Source organism: Eschrichtius robustus, chromosome 4 (genome assembly GCF_028021215.1).
Source record: "Eschrichtius robustus isolate mEscRob2 chromosome 4, mEscRob2.pri, whole genome shotgun sequence".
Classification (NCBI taxonomy): domain Eukaryota; kingdom Metazoa; phylum Chordata; class Mammalia; order Artiodactyla; family Eschrichtiidae; genus Eschrichtius; species Eschrichtius robustus.
The window spans coordinates 80,419,039-80,437,708 of NC_090827.1; the positions used below are offsets into that span (position 1 = coordinate 80,419,039).

An 18,670-nucleotide genomic window follows, 5' to 3' on the forward strand; every position below is an offset into this window, starting at 1 on the left:
TTCTGGAAAAGGCAAAATTATGGAGACAGTAAAATGAGGAGTGATTGCCAGGGGCTGGGGAGAGGGAGGGATGAGTAGGTGGCACACAGAGGATTTTTAGGGCAATGGAACTGCTCTGTATGATACTACAGTGATGGATACATTTGTTCAGACCTATGGAATGTACAATATAAAGAGTGAACCCTAATATAAACTATGGATTTTGGCTGATGATGTGTCAATATAGATTCATGAACTGTAGCAAATGTACCAGGAGATGTTGATAATGGGGGAAGGATGCATGTGTGGGAGCAGGAGGCTTATGGGAAATCTCTGTACCTTCCTCTCAATTTAGCTGTGAGCCTAAAGCTGCTCTTAAAAAATTGTTTTGAAAAAAAAAAAAAGTTGAAGAAAATTCATGTAAAATTTTGGAGCAGTATATGAATGAGCCATTTTTATCGTAGGGAGACTATGGAAGAAAAGAAAATGATGTTCCAATAAAATGGCTTTAGTAATATTCCTGAAGGTAATTAGTGGTGCATTTTTATGCAGAGTACAGAGGCACTGGATTACCATGGTTTGATATATAAGGGCCTAGTAATGGTTCAAATATAAAGTAGTCCCTTCGGCTGCTATGTGAAGTCGATATTGCGTCTGCTAAGAGGCAGGGATAACTGTGAAGGAAGACTTTTCAGGAGTTTACATAGACTGTTATTAGGACCTAAACTTAAAATTTAGCTATGCAGAAAAAGGATGGGGGGATTACTTTTAGTAGTGATGGGATTTGATGGGTAGACTGGATATGGAATATAGGGCCCAGGGAGGAATCAATGAAGTTTAGATCATTGAAACTTTACCCTTTGAAATCACAGCTAATGAAAGGCAGAGGATTGATTGGGCACCAAGATATGTGGTTTGGGTCACGGACAGTGAGTAAAGTGAAGTGGCTGAAACCCTGAGAGAGAAATCAGTTCATCAAGATTTCTAGTATGAACTGGGAGAACTATGTATGACTTTAAAAAAAAAAATTATTTATTTATTTGTTTTTATTTTTGGTTGTGTTGGGTCTTCGTTGCATTGCGTGGGCTTCTCGTTGTGGCTTCTCTTGCAGAGCACTGGCTCTAGGTGCGCGGGCTTCAGTAGTTGTGGCTTGCGGGCTCTAGAGCGCAGGCTCAGTAGTTGTGGCATGTGGGATCTTCCTGGGCCAGGGCTTGAACCCATGTCCCCTGCATTGGCAGGAGGATTCTTAACCACTGCGCCACCAGGGAAGTCCTCTGTATGACTTTTTAAAATTAGGTTTTTGAGTTATCTTATGAACGATCCTTCACTTTGCTTCCTAGAGCTTTGTCCCTGACATGCATTCATTTAACTCTCTCTGAATTGCTTGATGGATATTATTTGTGGTATTATATAAGTAGGTTTCCTTGTTTATGGTGTTTTTCAAACTTTTTATCATCAGAATTAGTTTTAAATAAAATCATTGTATAGAACCAACTGTTCTGCTTTAGAAGAATAGTGGAAGGCAGTGGTTTTCACCCTGGCTGCACAGTAGAGCCACGTTAGGGAGTTTTCAGAAACATACAGGTGCCTGGGCCTCCCTCCAAAGATTTTGATTCTGATTTAAGGAATTGCCAGAGAAGGCCAGCAAAGACCAGCATCAGGTCAGAAAACTTGACTTTGCCAGAATGCTGCGAGTGGATATGAAATCTTTTCCAGGGGGCAGAATTGTTATAAACAGTCTGACAGAGGCAAGCTTTTATGTTTGCCAATTTACTAATTTACAGTGAGAAATATGCCAAGTGAATGAACGTTAATGCTGGAGCTGGCAGGCCATTCTTTGCTCTCCTTGTGAGGTAGGTCATAAAAGCTAAATTGTAATCAGGAAGTTGCATGGAAGAGCCTAAAGATCTAAGAAATTTGTATCTGTCATGCTCTGCTATAGGGGCCAGAATACTCATCCTTTTGTCCACCCTACTGCACTGTACTTAGTTGGACATGACATTTCCATCAGCAGTGTGCTAAGTGTTAATTTCCCTAAACCTTGCCAGCAATAGATCCAATTATTCTTTTTAATATTTGGCACAAATTTAACATTTGTGTATAAAATGAAAGCTCACTGCTAGTTTAATTTTCATTTTCTGGGCATTACAAAGTTTGAATATTTTTTCATATGTTTGTTGTCTTCTTAGATTGGTTCTTATGTGAATTGTCTAATTATGTCTTTTGCCATTTTCTTCTCTGTTGTGTTGTCTTTTTTTTATAAATTTGTAAGAGCTCTTTGAGTATTTTATATTTTCTGTCATCTGCATTGTTTTTTCCCCCGACTTTGTCCTTTCTTGTTTATGGTATCATTTGCCTTATAAATATTTAAAAATTTTATTTGGTTGAGTACATTCATCTTTTTCTTTCTCTCTCTCTCTTTCTTTCTTTTTTTAAAAAATAATTTTGGGCTTTCTATCTTGGCTAAAAGTCTCCTCTCTCCTGGATTATACATGTTGACTTTGAATTTTTTTTCCTAAGACTTTAAAACATTTTTACTTCATATCCATCTGGAATTTGGTTTTTGAATATATTATGTTTATTTTTCTGCAGATGAGTAGGAAGATAATCCAACATTATTACTAAATCATCCCCTTCCCTCTAATTTTGCCTATGTTGAATTCCTATTCTGGGATTTTTGGGAGGTTCTCTAATCTTTTATATTAACCTAATTTATCTGTACTTAATATTCACTAAGTTGATTACTTTTACATTGTGTTCTGATATAGTCATTATATATATATTTACCCATTTTACTAAGTTTTTATTAATTGAAGTATATTTGATGTACAATATTACATAAATTACAGGTGTACAATATAGTGATTCACAATTTTTAAAGGTTGTACTCTATAGTCACAAAATATTGGCTATATTCCCTGTGTTGTACAATGTATCCTTGTAGCTTATTTATATGTAATAGTTTGTACCTCTTAATCCCCTACCACTATATTGCCCCTCTCCCCTTCCCTCTTCCCACTGGTAACCACTAGTTTGTTCTCTATATCTGTGAGTCTGCTTCTTTTTTGTTATATTCACTAGTTAGTTGTATTTTAGATTCCACATATAAGTAATATCATACAGTATTTGTCTTTCTCTGTCTGATTTACTTCTCCTAGCATAATGTCCTCCAGGTCCATCCATGTTGTTGCAAATGGCAAAATTTCATTCTTTTTTATGGGTGAGTAGTATTCCGTATACACATACTTACATACATATATATATACCATATCTTCTTTATCTATTCATCTGTTGATGGACACTTAGGTTGCTTGCATGTCTTGGCAATTGTTATCAATGCTGCTGTGAACATTGGGGTGCACGTGTCTTTTTGAATTAGTGTTTTTGCTTTTTTCGGATATATACCCGGGAGTGGAATTGCTTGGTCATATGGTAATTCTATTTTTAGATTTTTGAGAAACCTCCATATTGTTTTCCACAGTGGCTGCACCAATTTACATTCCCACCAACAGTGTACAAGGGTTCCCTTTTCCCCACATCCTTGCCAACATTTGTTATTTGTGGTCCTTTTGATGATAGCCATTCTGACAGGTGTAAGATGATATCTCAGTGTGATTTTGATTTGCATTTCCCTGGTGATCAGTGATGTTCAACATTTTATGTTATATTTTGATATATGTTTTGATTATAGTTATAATCTGTTCTGATTATAGTTATATTATCTTCTGATTTAGAGAATAGTGTTTGTATTCTTTTTAAATAATTTTTTTTTTTAGCTGTTCTTAGGTATTTATTCCTCCTAGTATATTCTAAGATAATTTTATCCAATACAACCTAAACAAAATAGTACTGAAATCTTAATTGGAATTGTACTAATTAATATATTAATTTTGTGAGAATTGACACATAATAACAAATGCTTTTATCTATAAGTATGTCCTTACCTTTGTTCATGTCTTCTTTTTATGTTCTTTAAGAAGTTCTTGAATTGTCCTTTATATAAGTCCTATGCTTTTTTATTAAATTTATCCCTACCTATTTATATTTGTGAATAGGTTTTTATTGATTTTCATTCCTACATAATTGCTAGTTAATAAAGAAATTTCATGTCTTCTTTTTCAATATTTATAACAATGATTTCATTTTTTTGTATTATTGCATTTACTTATATTATCCCATAACCTTCAGGATGGTGTTGAATAATAAAGCAAGAATCAGCATCTTTGTTTAATTTGTTTTAATTGAAATAGATTTGGTGTTTTGAAACCTATAATAATATTTGCTGCTGGTGAATGGTAAATTTTTTTTAAAAATTTATTTAATTAATTAATTTATTTTTGGCCGCGCTGGGTCTTCGTTGCTGCACGCGGGCTTTCTCTAGTTGTGGCGAGCGGGGGCTACTCTTCATTGTGGTGCACGGGCTTCTCATTGCAGTGGCTTCTCTTGTTTCGGAGCACAGGCTCTAGGCATGCGGGCTTCAGTAGTTGCGGCACACAGGCTCAGTAGTTGTGGCTCACAGGCTCTAGAGCTCAGGCTCAGTAGTTGTGGCGCATGGGCTTAGTTGCTCTGTGGCATGTGGGATCTTCCGGGACCAGGGATCGAACCTGTGTCCCCTGCATTGGCAGGAGGATTCTCAACTACTGCGCCACCAGGGAAGCCCTGGTAAATATTTTATTTGTTTCCTTTGTCTCTGGCTGCTGGATACTAGTAGGTGTGCAGTTATATTTCTTTGTCAGCTAATTAAGTGTGTGAGCCATACAGCTACAGTACTATTTTAAAGTGTAATCCCAAGAGTGTTGGAAGGGAAAGCAGACTCAGTCTCTGTGAGCCTTAGTTAGCTATCAATTAAGATATTAAGAGGAAGCCCCTTTGTTCTTGGTTTGTTTAAGTCATATCAGCCTCAGGGGTATAGAGGACTCAGCCCACCTATTTAGATTCTGCTCACCTTCTTGGAAGTCAAAGAAGAATGGCTACACAACCATATGCAGTTATTTACCTCTGCCAAGCCCTGGGTCTAGGTATGTTTGCTGGATGAAACAACTGGGTATTCTGCAGGATTCTGGTGTTCATATTTTCACTTTAGGGCTATCCTGTGGTAAGGCCCTGGTTCATGTCTGGCCAAAGGAGAAGATTTTGCCACAATAGGTTTTTCATTGGCAGTGAATATTTTTATGGGTAGAAGAGTGGAGAACAAAAATGAAAACAACTTTTTTGTTGCTTCTGATACCACACCCACAGTTGAGATATAACTCAACTCGTTCATTTTCTGGAGGGGAAGCAGAGCTTAGAGAGGTTAAATATTTTGACCAAGATTATAATGCTATTCAGTAGCCAAGTCCAGGGCTCTTGTCTTCTGACTCCTAGGTCCATGCATATTTTAAAAATACCACATCATTTCTAAATTTTTAGAAGAGTTTCTTAGGCGAGCTTCTGAAGGTTCAAAAGAGTACAGGAAAATAATAACCTCAGGGAGACTCTGGCTGAGTGAATAATGGATTACTTAGATGATAGGTCATTTTTCTTAAGCTTTATAATAAGTGATATTTCTGTAGTAGATTTCAAGTAAAAAACATTGGAAATGTGCCAAAGATGTCATAGGACTTCTGTGTTTAGAAATTGTTTTCAATGGGAATACTTTAGCCTAGGATAAATAAACATTTTAGGAACAGCTGTCCAAAGAACAAGCAAAAGTCTTAATTTTTCTATCCATTGAAATTCATCCAGAAGCAAAAAAGTTGGACTGAGTAGTGAGGAAAATGATTTCATTCATACAGAATAGACAAAGTATTTAGGAACAGAATTAATAAGAATTAGAGAGATTCCCCTATGAAGGAAAGTATACATTTTCCTTTGGGTACATGAAAGAAGACAAATTAGTGAGGGTATGCCAGGTTCTAGATAAGAAGTCTTAATTAAAATGTCAATTTTCTTCTAATTATTTTGTGAAAGTATGCATAAGCTTGGACGTATAAGTGAATGACAATAGGTGAGAAATTCCTGAAGATAATGAGTACACCAGGAGTATTTGTGCCAACAGATGATAAAAACTATTATGAAAAGTTAACAATAATTAAAAGAATGGTACTGATACAAAAACTGATTGTTAATGAGCAGAATAGGAAGCATATTTGAGTATGAATTTAGTTTATGATAATAAAATCAGTGACAAAATTTTAGTAAAGGTACTGAGAAGAACTGATGAAATGTTGAGGAAAAATTTTTAAATTTTTGTTGTATAACACCCCAAGATAGATTTAAATGGAGTAAATATAACTAAAAGAGAGTTAAAAGAAAATAGAGGTAAATATATATCTGATCAAAATGGGGAAGCTTTTTCTTTTTAGCCCATTTTATATAAATGAATTTGAAGAGCAACAAAAGTACTTGATTTGGCAAATAGTTATTCTAAGCAAATAGTATGTTAATAATATAGACTTTTAAGGAAGAAAAAATGATATATCAAAATCTGGCAGTTGTGGAGGAAATAAAGCCACTGATCTGAAAGTTCTTAAACTGAGAACCTAAGTTCACATTCCGTTCAAATGGGACAATCGACTTTGATTAGAAGTCAGTTTCCTTGTCATACATGAACAATAACTTGATGTGGTGTTTTGCATCTGGTTCCTGCCAGGAATTTTACCATCTGGTTGTTAAATTATTGGTGGCTTGAAATCAGCCATGATGGGAGAATTTCCATGATGGAAATTAGCAAATGCTGCAAATCAGGACACAATTTTTTTTTTTTTTTTTTAAAGAGAGGCGTTTACCAGCTTATCGCTTGAAATAAGATTTGGTTTGTTAGCATAAAATAAGATAACATGCAAAATATCTTAATAAATATTAAATAATGTTTTGTTTCCATAAGAAGTGAATGGTGTCTGGTATGAGATTCCTTCATTCATGAAGGAATTTTGAGGTATACCTTGCCTTATATAGCAAATTGTGTTTGTGCGCTGAACCCATCAAACAATGCTTTCATATTGTACCTCTCAACATGTACAGCATGCACATTCCTTTTCTTTTCTTTTCTTCTCTTCAGAAACAGTTGCTTTCAAATGTACAGTTTTGCTTTGGATAGTTGGTTGAAAGACACACCAATCCAACTGGCCTCCCCAGAAGTTGAAGTTTTCTTTTATTCCCTAATCTGATTTTGCTATCTTTGTTTCTGCTTTCAATTTGTCTACCATATAAACTGATTTGTGTTTTTGACATTTTATTGTAATTGACTTAGTAAACTGTTTTCTTCTCTTGATCCAAGTACATTATTGTTTTAAGCTTTGGCTTGGTCTGCTGTTTATTGTGACTCTTCTCAGGCACCTTTGGTTCTGGCTGACAGGAATAGAGTAGGCTTTTCTTTCTTTTTTAAAAAATTAATAGACTTTTTTTTGTAAAGAGCAGTTTCAAGTTTACAGAAATTTGAACAGAAAGTACAAAGAGTTCCCATGTACCTGCTTCTGCTACCCGCCCCTCCCAGCCCCACCCATTTCCCCCTACTATTGACATTTTACGTTAATGTGATTCATTTGTTACAATTAATGAACCTACATAGACACATCATAATCACCCAAAGTCCATAGTTTACAGTATCAGTCTTGGTGTTGTGCATTCTGTGGGTTTTGACAAATGTATAATGGCATGTATCCATCATTACAGCGTCATGCAGAATAGTACTGTGCCCCTAAAAATCCGCTGTGCTCCACCTATGTATCCTTCCCTCCCTCCAACCCCTGGCAGTCACTCATCTTTTTATTGTCTTCATAGTTTTGCCTTTTCTAAAATGTCAAATAGTTGGAATCACACAGTATGTAGCCTTTTCAGACTGGCTTATTTTACTTAGTAATATGCATTTAAGTTTCTTCCAAGTCTTTTCATGGCTATATAATTCATTTCGTTTTAGCACTGAATAATACTCCATTGTCCGATGTACCACAGTTTATCATTCACCTCCTGAAGGACATCTTGGTTGCTTCTAAGTTTTGGCAATTATGAATAAAGCTGCTAAAAACATCCGTGTGCAGGTTTTTGTGTGTATATGTTTTCAGCTCCTTTGGGGAAATACCAAAGAGCACAGTTGCTGTGTTGTGTGGTAAGAATATATTTAGTTTTGTAAGAAAGCTTCAAACTGTCTTCCCTTTTACATTCTCACCAGTGTTGACTGAGCGTTCCTGTTGTTCCACATCCTCACCAGCATTTGTTTTTGTCAGTGTTATAGATTTTGATCATTGTAATAGGTGTGTAGTGGTGTTGACTGAAAAAAAAAAAAAAAAAAAACAAAGCACCACCTAAAAGTTGAGAATTGTGTTTTATTTGGCAGACTTGCTGAGGACTTCAGCCTAGGAGGCAGCCTCTAAGATAGCTCTGAGGGACTGCTCCTAAGAGGTAAGGGAGGAGCTAGGATATATAGGAGTTTTTGCAACAAAAAACCGGGTAGTTGGAACATCAAAAGATTACTGTTAATTAAAAAAAACCAGACATCTCATGTTAATGAATTTAGCACTTTCCTATGTGCTAAATTCATTAGCACATAGAAAGATGCAAGAGTCTGGGCTTATTGAAATCATTCCTTTGATATGCACCTTAACTATCTAGGGCCAGTATCCTGTTTTTCCTCCATCCTGAATCCCCTCAGGATGCACGTTGGGGGGGGCTGCAGTGGCTGATGGCTTGATGTTGGCAACACCCTTTGTTTACTGATATGGCAGGTGACATTTTCCATCCACAGTGGTATCTCATTGTTGTCTTAATTTGCATTTCTCTGAAGACGTATGATGTGGAACATCTTTTCATATGCTTACTTGTCATCTGTATGTCTTCTTTGGTGAGGGGTCTATTCAGATGTTTTGCCCATTTTTTAATTGGATTGTTTATCTTCTAATTGCATTTTAAGAATTGTTATATATTTTGGATAACAGTTTACTGGATATGTGTTTAGCAAAGGTTTTCTCCCAGTCTGTGTCTTTTCATTCTCTTAACAGTATCTTTTGCAGAGCTGAAGTTAGTAATTTTAATACGGCTCAGTTTATCAATTTTTCTTCCATGGGTTGTGCTTTTAGTGTTGTATCTAATAAAGTCATAGCCAAACCCAAGAACTGTTAGATTTTCTCCTTTTTATAGTCTGGGAATTTTATAGTTTTGCATTTTACATTTCGATCTATGATCTATGATCCATTTTGAGTTAGTTTTTGTAAAAGGTGTAGGTTCTGTGTCTAGATTTTGGGGGGGGGGGCATGTGGATGTCCAGTCATTCCAACACCATTTGTTGAAAAGTCTCCTTTTTCCATTGATTGCCTTTGCTTCTTTGTCAAAGATTAGTTTCACTTGACTCTGTGAGTCTCTTCCTGGGCTCTCTATTCTATTCCACTGATCAATTTATGTATTCTTTCACTAGTACCATACTATCTTGTTTACTGTAGCGTTAAAGTAAGTTTTGAAGTCGGGTAGTGTCAGTCTTCCAACTTTGTTGTTCTTCCAATATTGTGTTGGCTATTCTGGGTCATTTGCCTCTTTATATAAACTTCAGAATCGGTTTGTTGATAGCCATAAAATAACTTGCTGGGATAGGCTTGCTTTTTAAACTAAGAATTTTGCTTTTGCCTTTTAAAATAAGAGAGATTTTTGACTTTTGGTCTTGTTCAAAGGCCATTTACCTTATACCTTTTCTTTCTTAGGTTGTCATCAACATGTTTCCTATTAACCAATATAAGTAAATAATTATAATAAGTAAGCAATTGTGTGGTATTTTGTTACTTTTCTGTATTATATAAATCTCTTCGTAAATATGTGTGTAATATGCATGTATATATAAGATTATGACCACAAAGTAGTAATTTTTTTATCCCTAAAGACCTGTTTTTGGGGGTGAGGGTACTGCAGGCAGCTTTCATAGACTCCACTGGGGTCTTTTTAAAGCTGCATCCACCCACCCCTGCTCATCCTTATCTAAAACACCTCAGTCATTGAGAGTCACTGCATTTTGGGGGATGTTACTGTTTAGTGTTGTGCATTAAGAATATAATGGAGCTAGAAAACACTGAGAACCGCTGCTGTAAAGTAATGAAACCAAACATGTATCGACTTAGGGTTTTTGTGTCTCTTCTCCCTCGTCTGTTCTCCTTCATTGAAGTTCAATTTATCTTATAAAGGTATAAGAGTCTTATGAGCATGAAAAAGGTAATTTTTAAATGAAACATGCTGAGAACAGTGCTATATAGAGAGTTAGAAATAAAAATGTCTAAAAATACTGTATTTACATTTTATTTGCACCTTATCTAAGAGAAAGAGTATACATGCTAGTTTAATTTTTATATTTTATCTTAATTTTATATGTTAATTATTCGGGTCTTGCTTTATTCTTATTATTATCAGAGTTTTATAGATTTATATTCCAAGGATGTTTAATCTGACATTGGGTTTTTACAACTTGTAATTCAATGCCTGAATTGTGTTAAGAGTTACACTCTAACATTTATGTCTTTATTCTCCCGTAGGCTTATATAAAATTTTCAAAAAATTTTAATAACATGTAGAGAAATAGGATTGTTTAACCTCATAAAATATTTAACTCAAGCAGTCTGGTGACATCAAGATACTCTAGTTATGTGTAAACTAGCCTTCTTACCCTCCTTAGAGTGACCGTCTCTTTTTCTTAACTATTAGCAGAATATGAGACAAATTCACATATCTTCACCAAAGCTGAACATTATAGTGAAATACACAATTGGGAGAAACCACTTTGATAAACGAAAAGTATTATTTAATTTTTATTTATTTTAAAAATATTAGTGAGGTTAAATATTATTTTCATGGTTACTGGCTTCTTCTATTATATCTTTTGTAGTGTTTCTTCATGTCCTTTGTCCAGTTTTCAGTTTGGGGGTGTGGGTCTTTTTCTAACTGATTTCATTAGAGCTTTGTGGATGGAGGTAGAAGTGATTAACTCTTAATAAGTAATTTTCATTAAAATTTGAATTTTTAAAAAATTGAAGTATTTTTATTTTGGAAGATAATGCAGGTCTTTGGAAGATAAACCTTTATCTGGAAGATAAATACTGGTTTCCCTTAAACTTTTGGCTGTATTGGCAAATTTCTTGAAATATGCAATTATGATACGTAGGAATATTTGTTTATGTTTAATTTATGTTTATTATTTTTTAGGAAGTAGAAAACAGTAAGGGTTAGCTTTTGAGAGGTCATTTTAACTAAAGTTTTTTCTTTTTGAGGAGACTTTAAAGGTTACAATGTTATTAAGATTATACTTCATCAAAGTGTAGAATTCAAGTGCCAAAGTCTATCATAGCTTCTTGTTTAAAACGTTTATTGTAAAGTTAAAGCCAAAGAAACTTTGTAACTCTCTTATGATCTTATGAATCTTAATTAAAAGATATATTTTGTATCTACTACCATAAGTCAAAATCTTAAAAATGTTGCATCCTCATTTTTATTTCTAAAATGTAAATTAAAATTCTAGAAACTATCTGGGTAGGCTTTTCCACTATTTTATGATTCCCAAGAGTTATTCAACATGTGTGGATATAAAATATAGAGTATTCTTAATGACTCAATAAATTTTTAAAATTTAAGATCTCCTTTCCCCACAATGACATTTGTTAACACATTCTCTCCTTTATAATACACAGTGTTGGATCATGAAACAGAGTAAACAAACAAGTCATTGTTTAAAATAAATACTGTGCACTGTGTTCAAAGGACTGAATTTTTGTTTTGAAGTGTTCTTGTTATATAATTTTAGTTCTAGAATACATTACATATTATATTTTAATTTTATGTGATACAAAGATATTTATTTTAGATGCAATATTAACAGTTTATAACATTCTTTAGATTATTATTTTAAATATTTAAGCATCATGTATGACTAATTTCTAATCTTAACCTTGGAGGAAAATATTCTATTCTATAAAAAATAAGTAAGTAAACAAAGATAATGAATAGGACATGAAAGTAAACCATTCTTTGGTATTTGGAAGTTCAGTCTTTTTTTCTCCCCCTGGCTGCACTGCACGGCTTGTGGGATCTTAACTCCCCGACCAGAGATTGAACCTGGGCCCTCAGCCGTGAAAGCGTGGAGTCCTAACCACCAGACTGCCATGGAACTCCCGGAAGTTCAGTCTTTCAAAAATATTTATTTTTCTTAAATTTGCAAATTATTTTTTCTGAAGTGACTGCCATAACCTGACTTTATATTACTTTCTAGAATTTTCTTTGGGTGTTATCACAGTCACCTTTAGATATCTTGGCACATACTATGTTTGGTAGAGTAGGGTTTGTTTTTTTTTTCTTAGTTGACGGAACAATTCCTTATAAGTTGGGAATGTATTTATTTAGATTAAATTTATTGTCCTGTGGTTATATACACACATACACGTAAGCAGAAATTCAGTGTTTGAAAAATTGTGTTCTGCTTCCTGTTTCAAGGAGGGAGTTATTTATAGGACAGCATATTGAAAGGGTAGTATCTAGAGATCAGCTTGAGGGAGAGAAGTACATTCTTGCAGGTTCTCCGTGAATATTCCAGGCCAAAGGGATGTCACAAGCTGAGGTTAGAGAATGGGAGGGTCTATATCATACAACAGCCTGGAAGATCGAGGTGACTGGATAAACTGTAGATAAAAGCCAGGTAGAATGCCCAGGCAGTCAAGAGAACAGAACAGGTGAAGATAAACAGCAAGTAGTGGTGTGTGCTCTTTTTGTGCCACACTTGAAGCGAAGCACTGTTTGCCAGGCACCATTGATATCATCCCTATCTCTCCTTTGAATGATTCAAAGAAAAGTCCTATGAGTCACGTTTTATTTCCTTCATTGCATATAACTTTGTTTAGAATTCATTTGTTCATTCAATACATATTTATTGTATACCTAGTATATATACCAGGCATTGTTCTAGGCTCTTGGGATTCATCAATGAACAAAAAAGACAGAAGAGGATCTCTGTTCTTATAGCATTTACAACGGTATGGTAGGGAGAAAAATAGTACATAGTAAACATATAACTAAATTATAGTTACGTTGGGCAGTGTGTTAGAAGGTGACAAGTGTAATAGACAAAAATAGAGTCTGGTAATACAGATTGGGAGATCCGGATGGGGTTTAGGGGGAGGATACATATTAAATAGGGTGGTTATGGTTGGCCTAATTGAGTTGATTATTAAAGTAGAGTTCTTTTGTTTCTTTTATTTTCAGCTTCAGCACAAGTCAGCAAAGTGAATAAGTACTGCACTTCTTCCAACTTTCATTCCACTTTGGGGAAAAAGAATATCATCATGTCAAGCATTACGATTGACCCAGATGTCAAGCCTGGTGAATATGTCATCAAGAGCCTCTTTGCAGAATTTGCTGTTCAAGCTGAAAAGAAAATTGAAGTTGTAATGGCTGAACCCTTGGTGAGTAGAGCTGACCTATAAATCAAGTATATTCTTGACTTGCATTAACCATTATATTACAAATTTTTCAAAGAAAATAATATACTTGAAAAAATATTAAAGGAAGCCAATCTGAAAAGGGTACATACTGTGTAATTCCAACTATATGACATTCTAGAAAAGGCAAAGCTGTGGAGACAGTAAAAGATCAGTGGTTGCCAGGGATTGAGCAGGGGTAGGGGTGGGATGAATAGGCAGACACAGAGGATTTTTAGGGCAATGAATATATTCTGTATGATATTATAATGGTGGATACATGTCATTATACATTTGTCCAAACCCATAGAATATACAACACCCGTTGTGAACTGTAGTGCAATCTATAGACTTTGGATGATTAGACTGTGTCAGTGTAGGTTCATCAGTTATAACAAAGGCACCCCTCTGGTGCAGAATGTTGATAACGGCGGGGGCTATGCGTGTAAGGGCACAGGGGAATATGGGAAGTCTATCCTTCTACTCAGTTTCGCTGTGAACCTAAAACTGCTCTCAAAAATAAAGTCTTAAAAAAAAATTAAGGGATAGGCCAGTAGTAAAGTGATGATCTTTTTTTTTTTTTTTTTTTTAATTAATTAATTTATTTATTTTTGGTTGTGTTGGGTCTTCGTTTCTGTGCAAGGGCTTTCTCTAGTTGTGGCAAGCGGGGGCCACTCTTCATCGCCATGCGCGGGCCTCTCACTATCGCGGCCTCTCTTGTTGGGAGTACAGGCTCCAGACGCGCAGGCTCGGTAGTTGTGGCTCATGGGCCTAGTTGCTCCGCGGCGTGTGGGATCTTCCCAGACCAGGGCTCGAACCCATGTCCCCTGCATTGGCAGGCAGATTCTCACCCACTGCGCCACCAGGGAAGCCCTAAAGTGATGATCTAAAGAGCTGTAATGACTCTAGAACCCACTTTGATAAGTTACTGCAGGTCACCAAAGAACAAAAATGGATTTCACCAATGGGAATTGTTGAGGCAGATAAAACATAAGAGAAAACCTAAAACATTCTGTGAGTTAATGATGTGACAGTAGCCAAACTTATAATGAACACGTAAACAGCTTTGAACTTACAGTACACGAGGATACTTGAATAATGTGAGAAGCTCTGTGTGAGTCGAGCTTATGGTGAAGAAGAAGGAAGAAAAAGACCAAAAACAAATGTCTGGGTTGGATTCTAACAAATTGTGGTGGCTATTATGATAGATAATACAGTGGTTGGACAGTAAGAGGGAGAATAGATGAAAGGCAAAGACTGTTTAGTTATTGTATATAATTCAGGCTGGAATGAAAAGAGCCTTGGAACTAGGGCATTAACAGTGGAAGTGGTTGTGGAAAAAAGTGAGATAAACAACAGAAGCAGAATCAGTAGAACTTGACACATAATTAAATAGGAGTAGGTGTTTTGAGTGAGAGTGAAGGGTTAAAGATTTTTTGAAGTGTTAGAAAAGATGGTAGTGTATTTACTTAGGTAAAGAAAACAGAAATATTATTGGGGTAGTCAAGGTGATTAAGATAATTTTTCCTTTGTGCATGTTAAGCTTGAGCTACTAGCAGTCTAAACCATGTGGAACTATTTGATTGGTAGCTAGAGATTCCTTTTGGAACTCACAAGAAATATAGATTTTGGCATCATCTACATGAGGGTGATAGTTAAAGCTAAAAGAGCACATGATAATATCAAGGGAAGAGAGTATACGATAGCATTATTATTGTCAAATAATACAGAGAGGCAGAAGAACACAGTGAACACTGAGGAAGAGGGTATTGGACTTGGAAATTAAGCAGCCTGAGAACAGTTTTAGCAGGATGATATAACTTTAGGAAGCAACTCTTTGGATTTGAAGGGAATGGATATGTGATGTATCAGGATCACGCTGGTAGGTTAGAAGTACGGTGATGATAATGAAGATGGAGGTAGAGGATGTAATAGCTAAAATTTATTTATTCCTTACACAACGGGATTAGAGATAGGTCTTCACTGCCACTTTGAGACTCAGAGGGTTTGTTACTTGTCTGAAGCCCAAAGCCAATAAGCAGCAGAGTGAAGAGTTAGGCTTACTCAATCTGCTGTCCTTCCTCAGAAGGAAGGGAGGAAAGGAACAGAAAAGAGAATAATGATGACCTAAGAAAGAAGGGAAGTTGAGGAAGTATTATATGTTCTTAATTTTCTTAGTGAAGTAGGACTTAACGTTACTCATAATATGATGGTATGTGTGTGGGTACATGCATGCCTCGAGTTTGTTTCTGATCATTAAATAGAGGAAACTACTCTGAAGAAAGCATCTATGAAATAATGTATTTGAGGTTTAATAAATAATAATAGGTAAAAGATCATTAACCAAAATGTATATTTTAAAACTGTGCATCTCACTATATTCAATTTAAATCATTCCACGACTGCTTTCTGCATATCAAATTAATTTGTTTTTATACCAATGTATATATATTTTACAGCATGTATATAATTTAAAATTCTGTTTTAGAAATAAGGATTACAAGAGTCTGTAGATATGAATTAGTGATTATAAGGTTTGATTAGAAATGTACTTACTCTATAAAATGTTATTTTCTTCATCCATGGTCTATGAATTACATGACAGATCGTTACACTAGCCTACTTAAATAACGTACAGTCAGAAAGGGAACCACTTTTTAAAAAATACTTTAAAAAAAGTTTATGGAGCATGGTGATTATGGTTGATAATACTATATTGTATAACTGAAATTTGCCAAGAAAGTAGAACTTAAGTGTTTTCACCAAAAAAAAAAAAAAAAAAAGAAAGAAAGAAAAAAGTGAACATGTGAGGTGATAGATGTTTTAATTAACTTGAAGGTGGGAATCCTTTCACAGTATATATGTATATATCACGTTGTATACTTTAAATATATTTCACCTTCATTTATTACTTATATCTCAATAAGCCTGAAAAAAATGTTTATTAAAATTTTTAAACTTATGTAAAAGTAGAGATTATAGTATAATGAACCCTCAGCAATCAGCTGGCTTCAGCAATTTGCAACTTACATAGCACATTTTTAAAACTTTTACCTATTTTATAAAATATTTTTAAACAGCACCATGTGCTATGGTCCTAAGAGCTCTAAAATATTTTATAGTCTTAAAGGAATTTTAATTTTGAAATGTGAAAGTCTTCAGAGTAAAATAGTTAAAAGAAAATACGAGTGAAATTACCTAATTTGAATGAGTCTATAATATGGTGATTTTACATCTTTCTCCTTCCTTTTTCTCCCAATGCCATCGTTACTGTCCTAGCTCAGGGCCAGGTTCTGTCATATTTGGCCATTGCATTAGCCTTCTAAGCAGTCAAGAAGTGGTCCATCTCCTTCCCATTTACCTTCTTCTCACCAGACTTTTCCTCATCTAAAATACAAATATTATTGCCTTTCTGCTTTAGAAATCTTGCTTCCTTTTCATTGCTGTGGATTAAATTCAAGTTCTTGGTGAGTCATTTCAGCCTCTTCACAGTCTCGTTACAGTTTGTATAATGTCTCATGATTCTCCTATCCTGATATGTGCTGTGACACTTAAAAGTATCCTCTATATATTCTGTTGTTCTGATGTATTTGTTTTTATTTTTCTCTCAATCTAAAATGCTTTTTTGTTCAAAGTGTCATTTTTATGTTGTTTATTTGTTTATTTTTGACTGTGTTGGGTCTTCGTTGCTGCACGCGGGCTTTCTCTAGGTGTGGTGAGCGGGGGCTACTCTTCTTTGTGGTGTGCGGGCTACTCATTGCAGTGGCCTCTCTTGTTGCGGAGCATGGGCTGTAGGTGCGCGGGCTTCAGTAGTTGTGGCCCATGGGCTCTAGAGCACAGGCTCAGTAGTTGTGGCGCACGGGCTTAGTTGTTCCATGGCATGTGGGATCTTCCCGGACCAGGGCTCGAACCTGTGTCCCCTGCATTGGCAGGCGGATTCTTAACCACTGCGCCACCAGGGAAGTCTTAAAATGCTTTTAATTCCTCTGTTTTTAAACCTCTACTCATTCTTCCAACTTCCCACATGTTCCCTCTAACATAGTGATCCTTCCCCAAACTAAATGAATCTTTGTTTTACCATAATAATTTGTTCATACTCCTCGATTCTGACATTGTCATATTATGGTTAATTGCTTACATGTTTATCTTTTCTGATGTGAGCTACTTGATACCAGGAACCAGGTCTCTCTTTCCAGGCAGTACCTGCAGCACTGCCCTTGGTGGTAGGTGCTTAGTAAAAGTTTGTATTTTAAATTGAATGTAGCCTTAAGAACATTGCTGTGGCCTGTGCCCTTTTTCTTCTAACAAAGCTTAGTATCATGGTGTTAGCCAGAGCTTCTGATAGTTCTTTCAGAATAGTCTGATGTTGACTATATTGTATTCATTCATTTAACAGTTAATTTCAGAAACATCTGCTGTGTAATTTAAAATGAGATTATTAAGTTATGGTGAGTAGTGGTGAGGATTCCATTAGAAAATAGGTGTTTTTACCCCATCATCACACTTAAGAGAGATGAGGCATCCCTGCTTACTCCTCCTGACACACCAGGAAAACCCCCAGTGTTGTAGACTATAGCAGCCAAGGACAAACACTGGCTGAGAAAATCCCCATCATATTTTACAGATTTTATCCGCCTCACTCCTATATACCGGCATAATTTCTTCTTGTCTGAATCAGATCTCTGCCAGCTTTGTTTCATTTATGTCCAAGTCTGAGTAGATGGTGTATCGTTTACCCAGCATCAAGATTAGATAATGAAAATACATTTAATCTAACATTATCACAAGGTTTTTTATTATAGCTTCAAATGCGTTTATTGTGATCTCATTTATTTTGAAATTTATTTTGTACCCTTTCCAGTAATAAACAGCCATTCAAGATGACTCTCTTGCGTTCCTGAATGAAACTTTCATGGGGTCTCTTTAAAGAAAACAGCATCCACGAATTGTTACATAAAAGGAGGCTAGCATGTGTCATGGTCAGATGGAGTGTAGGTTACATGAAAACTTAGAAGCACAAATGTGAATGGCTTTTGCTAAAAGAATTTAATCAATCACTAAAATGAGAGAACTGGCCTTTTCATTCTCATATTAGAAGCCACAATAAAAGGAGGTTAAGGAAGGCAAAAGATTCGAAGATTAGCTGAGCTTGACTTTGGCCACAATTTCATTTTTATCTTGGAAGATTCAAGAAGGAAGGGCAACCACTGATTAAAATTGCAGCTTGCAAACTATGCAGTCCAATACCTTAGGTTTCTTTCTTCCTAAAAGGAGGT

The 18,670-nt window shown here is 35.4% G+C and overlaps 1 protein-coding gene across 4 annotated transcripts in view; it reads left to right on the plus strand.

Moving 5' to 3' along the window:
• FRYL (FRY like transcription coactivator) overlaps positions 1-18,670 on the plus strand; it is a 242,199-nt gene that overhangs the window by 94,666 nt on the left and 128,863 nt on the right. For all 4 annotated transcript variants that reach the window (XM_068542998.1, XM_068543001.1, XM_068542999.1 and 1 more), the window contains exon 4: positions 13,180-13,379. In XM_068542998.1, the coding sequence (XP_068399099.1) occupies positions 13,260-13,379 (120 nt within the window). In that variant the 5' untranslated portion in view covers positions 13,180-13,259. The remainder of the gene's footprint in view (positions 1-13,179; positions 13,380-18,670) is intronic.